At 40.6% G+C, this 17,803-nt stretch overlaps 3 protein-coding genes across 3 annotated transcripts; 2 read left to right on the top strand and 1 right to left on the bottom strand.

The window, feature by feature from the left end:
- Positions 1 to 202: 202 nt before the first annotated feature.
- Positions 203 to 1,538, bottom strand: foxq2 (forkhead box Q2; the record flags this gene model as incomplete). Its single annotated transcript, XM_079575693.1, has 2 exons — positions 203 to 571; positions 1,113 to 1,538. 2 exons carry the CDS (start codon positions 1,536 to 1,538, stop codon positions 203 to 205), a joined length of 795 nt encoding a protein of 264 aa, XP_079431819.1.
- Positions 1,539 to 4,277: 2,739 nt separating this feature from the next.
- Positions 4,278 to 10,605, top strand: pias4a (protein inhibitor of activated STAT, 4a). The gene is made up of 11 exons (XM_079575196.1): positions 4,278 to 4,332; positions 5,212 to 5,593; positions 5,692 to 5,776; positions 5,856 to 5,897; positions 6,031 to 6,121; positions 6,212 to 6,340; positions 6,564 to 6,669; positions 6,764 to 6,837; positions 6,918 to 7,078; positions 7,199 to 7,350; positions 7,829 to 10,605. Exons 1-11 carry the CDS (start codon positions 4,306 to 4,308, stop codon positions 8,098 to 8,100), a joined length of 1,521 nt encoding a protein of 506 aa, XP_079431322.1. The 5' UTR covers positions 4,278 to 4,305; the 3' UTR covers positions 8,101 to 10,605.
- A 965-nt stretch (positions 10,606 to 11,570) lies between these two features.
- Positions 11,571 to 16,781, top strand: map2k2a (mitogen-activated protein kinase kinase 2a). Its single transcript, XM_079575038.1, has 11 exons — positions 11,571 to 12,216; positions 12,382 to 12,592; positions 12,963 to 13,109; positions 13,214 to 13,291; positions 13,457 to 13,508; positions 13,824 to 13,948; positions 14,383 to 14,596; positions 14,686 to 14,750; positions 14,823 to 14,884; positions 15,013 to 15,058; positions 15,145 to 16,781. The coding sequence occupies exons 1-11, from the start codon at positions 12,128 to 12,130 to the stop codon at positions 15,253 to 15,255; spliced, it is 1,200 nt and encodes a 399-aa protein (XP_079431164.1). The 5' UTR covers positions 11,571 to 12,127; the 3' UTR covers positions 15,256 to 16,781.
- The last annotated feature ends 1,022 nt before the right edge of the window (positions 16,782 to 17,803 follow it).

Raw genomic sequence — 17,803 nt, 5'->3', positions numbered from 1 at the left:
AAAAAAAAAAGTGCTCAAGCTTTATTAAGTTCCAATACTGAAAACCATTCAGCACACACCACAAATTACACACTGGATTGTACCGTACTGTTAATTTAAAATTGTCCTAGCGGCTTTTCAATCACCTAATTACAAAATCATTACCAAATAAGACGTAGCCTGTTTTCTCCGCATGAAAACCCATTTAAAGAACAATAGAAATTCACGATGTAGAAGTGCGAACAAGCGGGAACCTCCCAAATTGTGGCTGCACAGGGGCCCAGGGCCAGTAAAGTCTTGGGCTCAGGCAGGACAGAGTGGGGCTTTGTGGGCAGCACCAACAGGGCGGTCTGCGTGGTCCGACCAGAGCGGGATGGTACGGGCTGCTGAGGGGTGTGAGGGCCACCTGTCCTGCCAGTCTGCGTGCCCTTCGCCTGGCCCGTCTGCAGTGGTAGTCTCCCTTAGAGAAGTCCAGGTAGTTGGACGGGTGGATGGCCCAGAAGTGGCCTTTGCCGTTGTCGCTGCGGCCGGCTTTGACGAAACAGTCATTCAGGGACAGGTTGTGACGCACACTGTTCCTCCAGTTCTTGTCCTGTGAGAAATAAAAAATAAATGGTCTTTTACTTTTGGAATTATTCATAAGAAAGGAGGTAGTATTGTGGATGTACAGAATAACAAAAATGAAGAGAAATCTGAACAATTATTATAAAACCTATATGGCCAAATCTTTTCTTCTCTCGTGCACTGACTTTCTAAAATTCTCCTGTCTACTAATAAAACTTAGAGCAAGAGAATCTAAAAGCACACTGCTGGCAAAAGGCACCATGGTGCGTCAAAGAGGTTTTTGATCGCCACTTGGCACGGCACCCTCAGTTACCTTTTTAGCGTGTCAAACCTGATCAACTGTAATCCACCAATCTGTTTTTGCACCCGGTGAAGGAAGTGGCAGTTTGCAGCCCCAGCAACCGGATTACTGTATTTGGTTAAATTTGTCAACAACAAGATCATTGAGTGTCCCTGTAAGGACCTTGTCTCACCTCACAGACAAATAACTTTAAAATCTGCAGCAGGATGAAATAATGGATAAATAATGGATACATTTGCATGTTATATTTTACCTTTGAACACCATACCTTGCTTTTGAAGTAAGGGTATTGCTCCATGATCCACTGATAGATGTCACATAGAAGCAGTTTCTTGTGCTCAGATGCCAGAATTGCCTTCGATATGAGTGCGATATACGACTGGTTCGGTTTTTCCTCAGACTTATCTTGCGAATTACTTGACGTGGTTGTGGTCACCTCCACCTCCTCTTCAGCTTCATCGATACGTCTTTCTCCGGGCTCTAGATCTGAATCTTGAATTGTCTTTTGCTGCCCATTTGTCTTCACCTCTTTGGGTTCGGGGTCCTGAGGGGTTAGCAGGTTGTCCGTTGTTGCCGGTTCCATTGTGGGACGTCCTGACGGTTCTTCTTTAGACCCTTTGACTCCTTTATTGAACAGGAGGTAGTCGATTGTGAAGCTGAGCCCAAGTCTTTCCCTGCTGCTGTCTGCTTTCATTTCCTGATTGCAAAATTGGACGCTCATAATGAAAATATGATGATCCAAACCAGTTCAAATATCTCAAAAAATCTTCTCAATCGAGGTTTTAGATCTCACAGCATGCCTAATTTAACATGTTATATCCTTAATCGCCAAAGTGTCTTGTGTCCAAGTCAGTTGACAAGATCAGAGCTAATGATGAGCCTCTCAACAGTCGTTAACCTTGATCAGCTCAACACTGACACTATCTCAAGACGTGGAAATGACGTCTACTTATTGTGGCAAATTGTTAGCCAAGAGTACGGTCTAAAACTCTGCAGCTTGGAATTTTTTCTCCTGCCCCTATGTCAATGTCAGCTCTTTGATCTTCAATTCAGGAGAGGTGCTACACTTGACTCCTTATATATGAGTGGGATTCTATCCCTCACAGAAGGTTGTCATGAAGGCACAGTGGTGGTCCAGGTAGGGGGTCTGAATTCAGGCGGATTATTTTTATTAACTTCAGCAAATCTTTGTAATTACGAGAGATTAAACACTCTAGATTAAAGAAGACATTGTGTTCAAAGAGGGGACACAGTGCAACTAAAGGCTTGCTAGATGCCACAGTGATCCTGTTAACTTTGTTTTGTCCAGCCGTGGTGCAGTCTCTAGCTTTACCTTCATTAACAGTGAGCAGTAATTAATTGAGCAAGGTCTGGGAAGAACAACACATTCACCTGTGCCTGTGTGGTTTAGGTTTGCATGTAATCTATTAAACAAACAAATCCCCTTAAGTCCACAAATTTGATGTGGGCTGGGAATAAATTACTCATTAGTAATATTAATCTTTAATTTAAAGCATCTGTGGCATTTTAACTGGTTCTATCTTCAATAGGGCAATTCTAATAATTTGCCTAAATTATATTTCCTTTATCTGCAGTCTGTACATCATTATTCACATGGTGTCCCCCGTCTGTTTCAGATGACCGGACATTAGTATCCTAGTCTTCAGCCCCATCTGCGGAGGAATCCCTTTTCAACTGGGACTGGACAACAAGAACTGACGCTCCAGCAGGTCTGGCCCTGTCTGCAGAGCGTCTCCCGTCAGCCCCAGGGCTGGCCTGTCTGTCCATGGGTGTGGATCTCTCATTCTGTGGTTCTCCCCAACATTTCTCTTCTTTCAATGGGTTTTGACTTTTTCCTTGCCACGCAGGAGAGTCTAAAGACAAAGGATGCCAGAATTGGCTCGTCCGCTGCGCTTACTGCACATATTTGGATATTATCTTTGTTTGGACACTGCATTTGCTTGGACAATGCTTATTAACCACAAAATACTAAATTGGAAAACGTCCGACCTTAACACTACCACTGAGAAATGTTTACAAAAATAAATAAAATTGTAATAATATTAAGATTAATAAAAATAAATAATGTCTTGACCCAAATGGCACTTTTATTTTCCATAGTTTCGATTTTTTTGTTTGTTTGTTTGTTTTTTTGCCAGTCTAGTTAGACTTACTTGGGATATGGAAAACTATTAGGTATACTATTACTATTACTATTACTATTATTTTTTTTGTGTGCTTCTGTTTTGACAATTTTTCACAGCTTCCCAGAGACGTTTGAAAGCTTGAAATATCTTTCGGCACAAAAGACCACATTACGTCTGAATGAAGTTAAATCAGCGAAACGCTCTGAGCTCGTAAGTCATAATTTTCAAGTGGGAAAGATACCAGTTACCAGTTGCCTGGAGCGGACCTTAAGAGAGGCTTTCTGGATAGAGGGGAGGAATTTGATTTACTTTCAAATTTCACTCTCCTCACTTTGCAAACTTACAGACTATCACTTTAATGCATTTATTTAGTTTTATCTTACAGAGTGGTAGGGTTTAAATCTATGAATAGATCTCTCCTGGCTGGAAAAAGGTTAAATAAATAAACAAACAAACAAACAAACAAACAAACAAACAAACAAACAAACAAACAAATAACTGGTGACAAGTGCCTAATCACTCAGGCGCATCAGCACTGACATTATGCACACTATGATAATTGAAAGGCTACTAAAAAGTTATGTCTGTTGCCTCTCTAGGGCAACAGACATAATATAACAACATACATAATTAGAGAATAAAGGTAAAGAATAAAGGTAAAAGCTGAACTGGATTATTACATCGGTGTTCTTATTCAAGCAATTGATTTTATTTTTTTCACTTTATTGCATTTTCTTCAAGCAAGCTGTTTAGTGTTTTTTCTCCATAGTTTTCTTTGCAAATCCAACATGACACATTAATCATAGACAACAATGTTGTTTAGCAGGCTCCGCATTAATTTTTAGACACAACCATAACCCAGACAAAGCAAGAGCCCTTCGTCCTGCGGTTGGACACAAAACATGAAGTGGAATCAAGCGCTCGGACGGGATCTCGGAGGACCATGCGATCCCATCCACTTAGCGCTCAATGTTTTGTCTACACGTTAAAATAAAGGGATTTTTGATGCTACCTTTCAACAAACCCCCACATTATCAAGGAAAATCACAATGGATTCATAAACTCTTTTACGTGTAGCTTAATTAACACAGGTTCGGGCCTAATTTGGGTTTTAGACCTGCCTCTTAGTGTTTTTAAAAAGTTATACTGTAACTTTAAATGGTCATGACACCGCCCATTTTGTGTGCAGCGCTCCGAGCGCTGGTCAAAGTCACGCAGTGATTGGTTAAACGGAGCTGTCTATTATAAGCCCTGTCTCGCTCATTGGTGAAGGACTATCCGTTTGCCCGGCTCTCGCGGTACTGATGCACGAAGATGGCGGCCGAACTGGTGGAAGCGATGGCAAGTACAGCTCTGTTCCCTTTGATTTTACGAGACAGGGACCTTCTGTGGTTATTCACTTAGCGCAAGAGAAAGCAGGGTGTTCATAATTACTGATATTACAGAGAGCCCACTTTCACTTACGTTTCAAAGCAGGTTATGGTCAAGCCGAAACAAATTAGCTCGGGGGGCTAACATTAGCTTGCTAGAGAATGTGAACTAACGTTAGCTCACAAAAGTGCGCTGGTTTGACTGGGATCACGGTGGCTCAGCGGGAGCACAACAGAATAGTGAAAGTTTATGTAAACACGCTTTAATCCACTTTAGAGCTTTTATAGAGTTTACAGGTGTTACAATGGATTGATGTATTGTTGACAATCAATGTGGTGACCGTGGAGTGCACCTGTCAAAATGCACACTGACTGTATTGTTTACGATTTTTTTTTGTGCGTCTTACTTTGTCTGTTTATTTTTTAATGTACTCTAACATTTTTGTATATTCTTGTTTACTTGTTTTATTTTTGAGAACTATGCAATCTAAACAGAGAAACACTTGTTCTTCATGATTTAATGATGATGCGCACACCATTTTTTAATAGTCATTAATTATAAATAAATAGGATTGGTTTTATTTATTGCTCTTGAGATGAATTATGTCTTGGTGTTGTTTGAGACATAAGCAAATCTACCTATCTAGGATGACATGACTCACAGTGCCAATGTACATTTACGAAGGGTTTATGTTAATTATGTGCATTAAAGAAAAGTACATTTGTTTTCACTGTACTTTTAATTTTTACTCAAGTTTATCTATTAAACTTGTCTTTGTTTTTTTTTGTTTTTTAGGGTTTCTTGTTAAAACTGTGTACTTGACACTAATCGGTTTTGCTTTCCTTTTAGAACATGGTGAAGAGTTTTCGGGTCTCAGACCTGCAAACGCTGCTCTCCTCAATGGGGCGCAGTAAAAGCGGGCTGAAGCAGGACCTGGTGGGGCGTGCCCTGAAGTTGGTGCAAACCGAATACAGTCCCGAGCTCCTCAAGAACGTGAGGCAGCTGTATGAGTCTCGTTTCCCTAAGTCGACTGGGTGGCTGGCAGCGCGGCGTCCCGAGGGGGTTCCAGTTGTTTATTCAAATCTAAACTCCTCCAGCAATCTCACCTCTCAGGGTGCAGACTACCTCAACGGCATCTCCAAACCATTGCCTGCACCTGCAGCAGAAGTCAAGCTGGTGCCACTGCCCTTCTATCACACTCTGGACACATTACTGTCACCAACAGAGCTAAGTGAGTGATGACTCTTCCTGGATTACCAGATTTGCTAAAGCACTTTATCATTTTACCTACACTTATTTATTTTAATCCTTGTTTTATTCTTGTAATAGTCGCCCACAATAATGAAAAGCTGCAGGACAGTCCACACATGTTTGAGTTAACGCCCAAACAAGCGGACCAGATTAGAAATGCTGGGTAAGTAAAAAATGCATTTCTTTTTTTCGGCTTCAGGAGATTGAAAGCATTGATAATTATTTCATGTCTTTTCTTTCAGTGAAATTCGTCCGGGAATTGGATCAATCCAAGTGGTTCTTAGGTAAATTCTTTAGGTTATTACAAGAGAAAATTGTGGCATGCAGTTTAACGGAAAAGTCAGAAGTTCTTAGAAGTCTTTATATGTAGTTGAAAGTGGAGTTCTGGTCATCATTTTTCTGTTTCATTTGTAACAGAATCTGCTATACAGACTCCATCGGTGTTCAAGAGGACCAGTACCCCCCTAACATTGCAGTCAAAGTTAATCAGTCCTACTGTCATGTACCGGTGAGATTTTGATTTGATTCTTGGGTAATTTGCCATGTTCATAATTAATAACAATAGTTGACCATGTCTGCATATCTCTTGTCTTTACAGGGTTATTATCCTTCAAATAAGCCTGGAGTTGAGCCCCGTCGTCCCTGTCGTCCTGTAAATATCACACCCTGGTTGCACCTCTCCAGTGTACCCAACAGAATCACCGTCACCTGGGGAAATTTTGGCAAGGTCAGAGTTTAATGCTGAGTCTCAGTAATCCTACTTAGCTTTGTGCCATTGGGGTGACTGGACATGTGGAGAAGCCAGTTGTCTTCTGATTCTCTTAATTGGTTCACGTGTTTGTAATTTCTCCAGGACAACACTGGCAGTGGGACTGACATTTCTTTATCGATGCAGATGGCATTTTGTATTTCAGATCCTAACAATATGTTCTCACAATTTGTTTTTTTAGCGATACTCTGTGGCTGTGTATCTGGTAAGGGTCTTTACAGCGGCAGACCTGTTCAACCAGCTGAAACTCTGCTCTGTTGAAAGCGCAGAACGCTGTCGTGAGCGCAGTACGTCAAACTTGGCACAAATATTTATATATATATACTCTATATAGTAGCTGTAAGAAAATGTGCACATCTATCATGTTGTTTTTTATTGCAGTCCAAGATAAACTACGGTTCGACCCAGAGAGTGAAATTGCCACCACAGGTCTCCGTGTTTCACTTATCTGCCCAGTAAGTGGCCCATATTGAACATAAGCTGTTTTATTTGTTTTTCAATTGTAGACTAAACCTTTCTTTCTCTTCTGTTACAGTTGGTGAAGATGCGTCTTGGTGTGCCATGTCGAGTCCTAACCTGCGCCCACCTTCAATGTTTCGATGCTGTCTTCTTCCTGCAGATGAATGAGAAAAAACCCACCTGGACATGTCCAGTGTGTGATAAACCTGCCCCTTATGAACTTCTTACTATTGACGGGTAAGTGCATGTGCATTAAATCAAATTATTATATTAATATATTATTATATTAATCAAATTGTTACTTAAAATCAAGCCTGGTTTTCTAGTCCCTCTGTTTGTTTTTTTGATAATTTTCAGGCTGCTGTCGGAGATCTTAAAAGAGACAACTGAGGATATTGAGGAAATTGAGTATTTAACAGACGGTTCTTGGCGACCAATAAGAGACGAGAAAGAGCGGGACAGAGAACGGGAGCGCAGCAACACCCCGGAGTATCCAGTTGTTGACATATGTAGGTGTCAAACTCTCTAACCCCAAGTTGTTTTATTTTAATTGTAAAATATAATAATGGCCTACACTTGTGTTGCGCTTTACAAGCTTGACAAGCTTTTCAAACCACTACACTGTGTGCATTTCATAATTCCGCACTCTAGTGGTAAGCAGTTGTTGAAGCCACAGTTTGGTCGACTGACGGAAGCAGCCCCTCTTACCACCACTATGCAATCACCTACACTACATTAACACGCACAGAGTCCCTCACAGTGCTTACTTTGTAAATCGATAGTTACAGGAATAGTTGTGAATTGATTGATTGGGGAAACAGGCCAAAACAGTAACTGGTCCACTCCCATTGAACATCGTTATATAATCTCATATCTTTGTGAAAAGTTGAGAGATTGAGGAATGTGTTCCCCTAAACGGAGTCTGTGCTCCATGTTCTTTCCCAATTCATTTTCTTTCTTATTGATTTTTTTTGTGTGTGTGTCTAGGCATTCCTGAGGCAAACGGTCACTCTCCAGCCCACAGCAGCACAAGCCTGACGGGAAAGTCGAGCAGCAGTTCAGCGGGTATGGCAGGTGTTACAGGAGCTGCTGTCCCACAGGGAGGAGGTACGGTGGTGGATCTAACTCTGGACTCCTCCTCAGAGGAGGAAGGGGGAGGGGCTGGAGGGGACAGTGAGGACACAGAGGACAGCGCCGACAGTCCTAACCCAAAGAGGGGCCGCTATAACTACGACAAAGACCTGGTCACGGCATACTGACCCTGCTCCATGTGCCCTAAGGACTGACACTCACGCACAGAGAAGGGGCTTCAGACCAGGATCTCGGTAATCTACTAGATGCAAAGACACCCTCCCTCAGAGTTTTCGGGTGGCTCTCATTTCTCAGATAACAGCCAATCATGCACTGTATGATGTGAGTAGGATACTTTTATGTACTGTACACCACTCATCTCTAAAGTGATTTCAGCTCTACCTTACAGCGAAAATGCGTAATGTTCTGCTAAGGAGACTCATTGGATCAAGCACCAACGTCCCCAGGCTCCTCTGTATTAACCAATCACTCCCTGCACTTGGATAAACAGGTTAATTTAGCTGTGTGCGTTTGTTTTATTGTCACGTTTGTGATGGACAGGAACGTAAAACGGAAGGGTTTTCTCAGCTGTGTTAAGTTGAAAGGCAAAAACAAAAATGGATATGCCGTATTTAAGACCATCAGGCAAGATGTCTGAACTATGATGCAAAGTTCAATAATTTTCTGTTTGTTCAGAAAATTTGTGAATGCTTGATTTCAGGAATTTATGGTGAAAGGACAAGAAATGCTTTCCATTTTTTATTTGTCCTTTTTAGAAGAAAAACCTACCTCAGTCATAAAAAAGTTAGACTGACCAGGGAGTTGCTTAAACTGAACAATAGTTAATTCTCCTCTAAGCCAATTTTACACTGGACATTTGTTTTATCATTTTGTTTTTTTGGTTTAATGCAGCTTGATGCCCTCTGAAGAAAATAACACATTTTTCTGAATGTCAGTAATGCATAATTCGGCAGTTGAATCTGAGAGATAAATTTCCCTCATCATTTTAATTTGGCATAATTCAAATGCATGCGACACTTCACTACGAGTAAAGTGTGGCATTTTGTATGTAGGAATTTGCTGAAGTGGTTAAACTCGATGGTTATAGTCTGTGCCTTTTTGTTTTTTGGTCAGGACTGGAGGTTTTGCGTTAATGCTAGCTGTGCTGGCGAGCAGTTTTAAACCCCAGTTTTACCAATGTTTTTGACCTGCTTTTTTCTTGATGAGAACAATTGTTAATTATCACATTTTTCTTTTAACTGTATTTATTGAGCTGAATTTGGATTTCTGCTTAGGTTACGTCTGGAAACCAACAGACGCTTGTTCAGTCGTGTCGGGGGGCTGCAGTTAAACTGTTTTAGTTTTGGGTGTTTGCGGGTCTGGACTTGAGGCTGTGTGCTCGAGTTGCTTTCTTCTGGCAGCTCAAACCTTTATTTCACTATGTAGGTTTCAGCTAATCTGACACTATCAGAGTTACTACCACAGTCTGTCCTAAGTCCAAACGAGAAACAAATTGTCCTGTCTGAGGCATGTGGAGGAACTTGTACCTGTAGGCCCCATGTGTCCCTTAAGTGTAGAAACTACTGGGACTGGGAAACATGAGAAATAAGTCAGTACTAGATTCTGCTGCTCTCTGCTCCTACACGAGTACGCTCAGTCTGCTGTGCAGTGGCTTAAGCTGTGTCTGGCTGTTCTGGTCCCTGCAGTCTGTTATGGCCGGACATTTTATTTTATGTTTTTAGCTTTAGTTTGCACTTCTTCCTGCTTCCACACCCCAAATTTTCAACCTGTTAATGACGCCTTTTATTGGCATACCTCTTACATTATAACCACTGATTCCCATCCATCTTCTGCAGGTTTTCAAAATGTGAAATTGGTTGTTGTGTCCAGTCTTGGAAACTGTTTCTGCGGCCCTCTGTGTATCTCGCAGCCCATGTGAAACACAGGCTTCATAATCGAAAAGTAGGCCATGTCAAATCTGGTCTTCCATTCTTCTTTTTGTTTGACACTTTTGGAAAAAAATCAATTTAGTGATGAAATATATTCAGTAATCTACAGAGCATTGATTGATGGCACTTTCATTGTAATGCATCAGTCTGTGCCTGAAGCAAATGATCTGTATAAAATGCGGAGAAACACGATATTGTAAAAATATGCTTCCCTTTTGTGGGACATTTGTAACTAACTGTAAAAAGGTAACGCCAACAGTTCTGTGTCCTGACTTGTAGATGGTCATTATTTGCTCTGCAAATTATCATTGGTTTGCAGTTTATGAAGAGCTGCTTCAATGGAATTGCCATACAGTGCATTTTGGTTACAAGAGCTGGATCTAGTGTTTTGGGGGGACATCTTTAATATTGCATTCGGTAGCATGGGCAGAGGCTTATAATCCATGATGTAAATGTTTTGTTTGTGTTTTTATATGTTCATATTAAGACAATAAAATTTAAATAATATTTTATAAAGTCTTTAATTGCCTTGAGTTGTTCCTCCGCGCAAATGGACAATAAAAAAAACTTTCTAAGACACCAGCACACAGCCAATACCACAAAAAGGGGAGAACTGGTTAAAATGGTGATTTCTCTGAATCCATCTGCGGAGACGTTTACCTGTCAAGGATGGCGTGTGAAATTTAAAATGACCTTTTATCAAACGGCTGTTATTGATGTGTGAATTAATTAAAAGTCTGTTCTTAACTTGTCTAATATGCTTTTTTTTTTTTTCTTTAATTGGTGTCAACATTTGTTTCCAATGTTTAAGGTGGAGGTGATAAATATAAAGATTTGAGCAGTTTTTTTCTTTTAATGATATTTCATGCAGTTGATTGACAGGCAAATATTCTATTTACAAATTAAATTACATTATAACTAATTGCTACGATATGTAGCTGTTAAGTTTCCATAAGACATAATGCATAGTAATGTGGTTCACCATTAATACAATTCTGTAGCTGCTTTTAAATAAAAAAAACATTAGAGATTTAATCTAAGATATTTTGAGTTGCTCATTCAAAAGCACTGAGCAAGCTGCATGACTGCTGATGCTCTGACTCGCCAGGCCAGTGTGGGGAAGAAATGTGGGATTGCAGAAATAAAACAGGCAAAAGTGTGGGTTAGGTTTATTTACCAATATATAACGACTTGACAGTTTAAAATCAAGTTTGTCTAATAACTAATCATTGGTTTTATCTCTCAAAGCTTTACCAAGTACATTACATTAATTTTTAAATGTTGTGCTGTTTAAGACAAAGTGGTGTGAACATTTGGTTACTGCACGTCTTTTTACGCATTATCATAAGGAGATGGTATAATAGCAAAGAGTTTGTAGCCGTCGGACGATTCCATAGACACTGCCAAATATAATTTTGTAGTGACATGTTTAAAGCTCATTCATTCCTGGTGCAGTCCGCCTGTGCTACAATCTGTCATGTTTCCACTGGATGGCAGTACCGGCTTTCTAAGGTCATTTGGTGCTTTTTCTGTGTTGTGAATCTTACATGGTTCTGATTGATCAAATTTAAAAAAGTGCTGCTTATTGCATAATGTATTTCTTGTTTAACTGAAATTCCACACTCTTTTTTTTCTCCATAAACTTTTTAGTGCCAGTCTTGTGTTACTTTGGCAGGGCTCTCCCAGTGGGTGTCAGAGGCTGGTCTTATGCTGCACCGCTTCTTCCTGTATAGAGGCTCCGCTCAAGCCCCACACCCCGCACTGAAACGCGGAGGAAACTGATTCTTACGACTGTTTTTAGAAGGGGAGTCAGGCCATTTATCTGTCTGCAATAGAATATTGCTGTCCGGATTATTTTGGGTCGGCAAGAAGAAAAAGCGCAAAAACGCAGCGAGACGCAAAATTGTTCCGGTTGCTAGCTAGTGTATGCTAACGTGGCTAATGACTTGTAGCAGCAGGTAAATTTCTTAATAGAAGCACACAAACGATATGTGTTTTCTGCTGTTCCTTTAGATCATCTGGGAAATAGGTTGGCTTTTACCAGGCACCCCGGCATGGTCTAACCAAAATATCACCCTGGCATGCTTCTGAAAGTGTACTTTCTTTGCTAACGTGTGCTAGCCAAGTTACTAGCAGCAGAACGGTTCCTGTTGCTTTTTCAGTTTTTTTTTTTAACACAGGGACACTGTTACATCCCCTGCTGCTGTGTATTCTGTATTTATGTTAGTAGAGTTGTCTGAAAAAGTCCTTTAGTGCAGATTTTAATATGCCTGCTAAAAGAAGACCTGTTCCCCTAAACATAACACCGATTGGGGAGGGACAGCCGAGTACGATAACCACTGATGCTGCATCTGAGTAAGTACTGTTTGCATCAGTTGTATGGTATGTAGAGTCCAGGGATGGTTTCTGATCTATTTTTTTGTGCTATGTGTCTGAATGCTACTAAATGTTGATTTTAGTTTCGCATTGCGAGATGGTCATCTGGGAAGTCTGTTTTACACTGCTGTAATGTTATTGCAGAGCAAACCTCGAGGCCTTACAAAAGAAACTGGGGGAGTTGGACTTGGATGAACAACAGAAAAAACGCCTAGAAGCCTTTCTCACCCAGAAAGCCCAGGTTGGAGAGCTCAAGGATGAGGATTTTGACCCCATATGTGAACTGGGCGCTGGGAATGGAGGAGTGGTCAACAAAGTCCGCCACAAACCCTCAGGTCTAGTCATGGCTAGAAAGGTAAATTACAATTGCATCACAAAAGCATTATGTTATTGTAGCTTTTTCAACATAGAAAAGTAAGTTGATTCTATCAAACATACACATTTATGTTATATAGTCTTTTCATGGTCTTTGTACATGTCCGCATATAAGCCTTGTTAGCGCACTGTAAAAGGCACTATTTATTTATTTTTATATATTTTTTTATAGTTAAAGAAAATGTGTGTTGTCCTTTAATATTTTGCAACTTTACAAGTATACATTTGTGCTTGAAAAACAATTTACTTTGTCCTGTGAGCTTGAGCCTTGAGAGACATTTATGAAATGAGATTTGAAAGGTTTTGTATTCTCACCTGGACAAATGTGTTATGTATTTTTTCTTCCTTAGCTAATTCATCTGGAAATCAAGCCGGCTATCAGAAACCAGATCATTCGAGAGTTGCAGGTACTGCACGAGTGCAACTCTCCGTACATCGTGGGCTTCTATGGGGCCTTCTACAGTGATGGAGAAATCAGCATCTGTATGGAGCATATGGTAATGCAATAAAAACCCTTAAGGCTATGTCACTGGAACATTGACTCAATCTTTCAGTATAATATTACTGTTATAAACGTGTTTATCTTATTTTGTCATTGCAGGATGGTGGATCCTTGGACCAGGTCCTAAAGGAAGCTAGACGGATCACAGAGGACATTCTAGGAAAAGTTAGCGTAGCTGTAAGGAACAATAACCAGTTCTATAATTAAAATGCTTTAGGATGAATGTTTGTGTTACATGTCAAACATAACACACGTTATATTCCCTGGTTATACAAGTTCACGATCAATAGAGTTCAGTATTGTTTTAACTGTTCTTTTTCTCTCTTTCTTTACTCTTTACAGGTATTAAGGGGATTGGCTTACTTGCGCGAGAAACACCAGATCATGCACAGAGGTAAAGTCATATTTTACAGCACTAGTATTGATAAGAAAAACCTTGACACTACCTACTACCTTTTGATGGCTCGAACCCAATGAGGGGAGTCTCTGACTGCTGCAGTTCTCGGGTTTATAATTTTATTGTGAGTGGCATGTTGGCGCTGTGGTAAGTGCCAGGATTGCATGTTCTCCCTGTTTTCTGAGTGATCTAGATTTCTGAGAAGAGCGAATTCCTGTTTGAGCAAAAATGTTCATTTGGCTTCATAAAGGACTGTAGCAGTGTGTGAAAGTGTGCTTGAGGCATTAAAAATGTGTTGTTTTCTTGTCTTAGATGTTAAACCCTCCAACATCCTGGTAAACTCGCGTGGTGAGATCAAGCTCTGTGACTTCGGTGTAAGCGGCCAGCTCATAGATTCCATGGCCAATTCCTTTGTCGGGACCCGTTCGTACATGTCGGTGAGTCAGCTCTACCCTCCTCTGTGCCCCCACCCACTTTGCTCTGGCCCTGTCCCCACTTTCCTTCTGTTTCTACACTGCTCTTGTTTATTGGCCCATCCTCTTCGATCCCCTCCTTGTCCCTGGCCCTTTCTCAGTCCCCTGCCTGCACCTTAGCATTGCTCCCAAAACTATAGTCCGTTTTCCCTTCACTCTAAGCCTTGGATATTGGATCTCAACTGTAATTTATTATTTTCTTATCTTTTGAAATTATATACAAACATTGTATTGTCACATCAATGCACGTGTGTTTGTTAGTCTTCAGTGATCATAATGTTACCCATCCCGTAGAGTTGGTCTGGCTTTGCCATTGATCAAGTGACCTATGTCTTCCTGCCCGGCCTCTTGGCTGTACCAGCACATTCTGACATAGCTGTGCCTGTGTTCCTCAACAGCCGGAGAGACTGCAGGGCACTCACTATTCTGTTCAGTCTGACGTGTGGAGCATGGGTCTGTCACTGGTGGAGTTGGCCATTGGCCGCTACCCTATCCCACCACCAGACGCCAAAGAGCTAGAGGGCATCTTTGGACGGGCCGTTCTGGATGGGACAGAGGGAGAGACTCACACCAATATTCAGAGGCCGAGACCACCGGGCAGGCCTGTCAGCGGTACAGAAAAGCAGAGAAATCGTAATTGGGATATTTCCAAATCACTTTATTTAAGAAGAGTCACATTTCAATATGCCCCTCTTTAACAGGACATGGGATGGACAGCAGACCGGCTATGGCCATATTTGAACTCCTGGATTACATTGTGAATGAGGTTTGTGCAAATAACTTAAACATTACTTCGTTATTAGTCGTACTTGTATCTTACAATTGATTGTCTCCTCAGCCGCCACCTAAACTACCACACGGGGTGTTCACCAGTGATTTCCAAGATTTTGTGACAAAAAGGTAAGCACTTCTTACTAACTTAGTCTAAATAAAATAATAATGTAGATGATTTAACTTAAGTGATTCCATGACTGTTTTGTAAAAAGGAAATGTATGAATTATCTAACACTATTTTCCCCTATGTTCAGTTTAATCAAGAACCCAGCTGAAAGAGCAGACCTGAAGATGCTTATGGTGAGTTCACAAACATTTGATCATAATAAGGTGCAATAGTTTTGAATTCCCTGTGTAATTTGTGGCTAACTATGGCCATTTCTCAGAGTCACACGTTCATCAAGCGATCGGAGGTGGAGGAAGTAGATTTCGCAGGGTGGTTGTGCCGTACCATGGGCCTGAACCAGCCTAGCACCCCAACCCGCGGCACTGAGTAAACACTGCCCCCAACACCACTGGGTCTTGCTTTCATACACTCGCATTTACGAACATAAGCCATTGGCACTTTTTGGTCTCTTTTTCGGTTAAACTTTGCTTTTGGTTTCCCTTGTTTGCCACCTATTGGACCCACGTATCCATTGTACTGTAAGATAACAGCTTCACCATGCCAGTGTCGGATTCGTCACTGCTCACTTTTCCACATTGCTAAGGATGTAAAGCACTTAAGGGCTGTCGGTGTGTCAGCTGATTTGCTTTGATTGACTTAATTTTATTTTTTTGTATTGTTAAAATATTCTATATTGATCTTTTCTATGCCTAATGATTTGTTATTTTGATAAATTTACTGCTGTAGAGAAATGTATGACTTAGAATGACAACAAATTATAATATTTATATATATATAGAATTGCAAAATGGGAATTAGTTTTACTGACACTATCAACAGTATATAAAACTGTGAAAAACTGCGAGCTTGACAATGCGGGAGATTTTTCACAGTTTTTCATACGAGCTTTATGCACGACTTCTCCTACGCACCTGCTGATAGAAGCAGATGTGCAACGCTCCTTCTCTTCAACTATCAACAGTATACCCAACAATTAAGGGTTTAATTCCCCTTTATTTGTACTGAGCAACAGGGCCAGTGGTCACGTAATAGGCAATTCTCAAACCAAAGAGGGTACTCATGTTAATCTGACTAAATCAACTTTGATAATCAAATTTCTGACAGTATCTGCATTTTGAATGTTGTCATAGAGGTTTCTTTTCTTGGTAAATGCTCCTTTGTTGTGCTGAACATGCATTTGAGTTCTGCATTCCATACCTATGGCATATGCTGTGCAGGCCAGTGTATGCTCGAATGTCAACACATAAACAACACTCGGATATATTCAAGAAAAGATCTAGCATGGTTTATTATCTTTATATGTGTAATTTATGATTTTTGCGATCACAGTGGAAATGATCAAGTCTCTGCAATTTCAATGTCAAATTTGAACTTTCAATGATTTGGGGGCTTTTGTCTATACTTCAGTGGATTTTTTTTCTCTCTTCTTTTTTTACTGTATCCTCCTGTGGCGCTAAAAAGCTTTCTCTTGGGATTTTACTTTAAAATGTTTGTATTTGGAAAAAAAAGATCTGGGCTCAGATACAGTTGAAGATATTTTGGCCGTTTCAAAGACATCAGACTGGCTTAAGTGATTAATATCCCGAACTGTACGAAGGGTTAACAAAGCATTTTAACCCAGGTCAGTGTTGGTCACATGGTGGTGTTTTTTGATTTTGCAAGCCTGCCTTCTTGCTAGAGCTCTTGTATTTTCTCTGCTTATGGCTGCCCTTTCTTATTCCCCAAAATGTGCATTCGTTCTTAGCAAAATGGATGCATTGTCACTTGTATGTGTAAAAAGCTATATACAAAATGACAGGAGTACTATTTTGCAGTCTTGATATACAATTTTGATTTATGTAAATGACAAGGGAGAAGAGTCATTTTATTATAATATAAAATTGTGTTGGATATGGTTATAATGTATAAAAAGATTAAAAATAAAACTTATTTGTGAATGTACTTGTGTCGTGCCGCGATATTATGGAAAAACCGCGTGACTGACTTGACTGGTGATGGTGGCGGATGGATGGAGTCAAGTTTGCTGTGCACATGTCATTGGTATGTTTTTACTTTCATGCCTAATCTGTCGAACATGGTGTGGATTTAAATGATTAGATGCACAAATAAAATACTCAACCGTATTTAGCGATGGAAAAAGCCAAAGTTAATACCCGGTTAACACTTAATAAAAGCGCATTTGTCGGGAAGGCTAATGTCCTGCTGCACAGCGCCCTCTACCGAGAGCATCTATTACTGCCTTTTCCAGACTACCTGCGCTCCTGTATAGCCTATATAGTTTAATGCATGCCATGAGTTCAAGCAAACCTATGTAGAGACTAATTCTTAAAAGCGTTCAGAGTTTTGTGGTAACTATATAATTGTGTGTAGCATATACTACTTAATGGCTTTTAGTGTTAACTCGAATTTTGGTTTATTACACTTTATTTATTCTACAACGTTGTAATAACACTGATAAATGCATCTCACATTGTCCCTAAAATGATTTGTCTGTTTCATGCTTTTTCTAGTGGCGTGGGTGGGTGCAAGTGTCAAGTGCTCAAGCTGTAAATCCACAGAAGTGAACTTGCAACTCTGACGGTAGATAAGGCACTGGCTCTCCAGCTTTTTCTAAAGTCTCCCGTGACGCCTCACCTGTTGAAGCTTGGCAGGTTTTTGGTTCAGAGTCAAGGCCCAGAAATGGTGCCTACTATTGAGAAGGTGGGGGTGCTGGCAGCCCCTACTGTATGTGCCGGAATGTGCCATGGCTTGCTTTTGGGGTGGGACACAATGACCTCAGGCAGTGGGATGGGTGGGTGCAACTCACATAAGGAAAGAAGTTTTAAGAAATGAGGCAGGTAAGAAATGGTGAGGCTTTGGCATAAAAAAATAAATCACCAGCGCATTGCCCGTGCTGCTATCTCCACAAATAACATGAC

This window comes from Gobius niger (genome assembly GCF_951799975.1).
Source record: "Gobius niger genome assembly, chromosome: 17".
Classification (NCBI taxonomy): domain Eukaryota; kingdom Metazoa; phylum Chordata; class Actinopteri; order Gobiiformes; family Gobiidae; genus Gobius; species Gobius niger.
Note: the sequence above shows the minus strand (reverse complement) of the source record. Positions and strands in the feature narration are given on the sequence as shown.

Bases quoted from the DNA above. Each gene is read 5' to 3' on its own strand.
- pias4a (XM_079575196.1), top strand. From the start codon at position 4,306: ATGGCGGCCGAACTGGTGGAAGCGATG. The intron at 5,594-5,691 runs GTGAGTGATGAC...TTCTTGTAATAG, and splicing joins ACTGTCACCAACAGAGCTAA to TCGCCCACAATAATGAAAAG. The intron at 5,898-6,030 runs GTAAATTCTTTA...CATTTGTAACAG, and splicing joins TCAATCCAAGTGGTTCTTAG to AATCTGCTATACAGACTCCA.
- map2k2a (XM_079575038.1), top strand. From the start codon at position 12,128: ATGCCTGCTAAAAGAAGACCTGTTCCCCTAAACATAACACCGATTGGG. The intron at 13,509-13,823 runs GTAAAGTCATAT...TTCTTGTCTTAG, and splicing joins ACACCAGATCATGCACAGAG to ATGTTAAACCCTCCAACATC. The intron at 13,949-14,382 runs GTGAGTCAGCTC...GTTCCTCAACAG, and splicing joins GGACCCGTTCGTACATGTCG to CCGGAGAGACTGCAGGGCAC.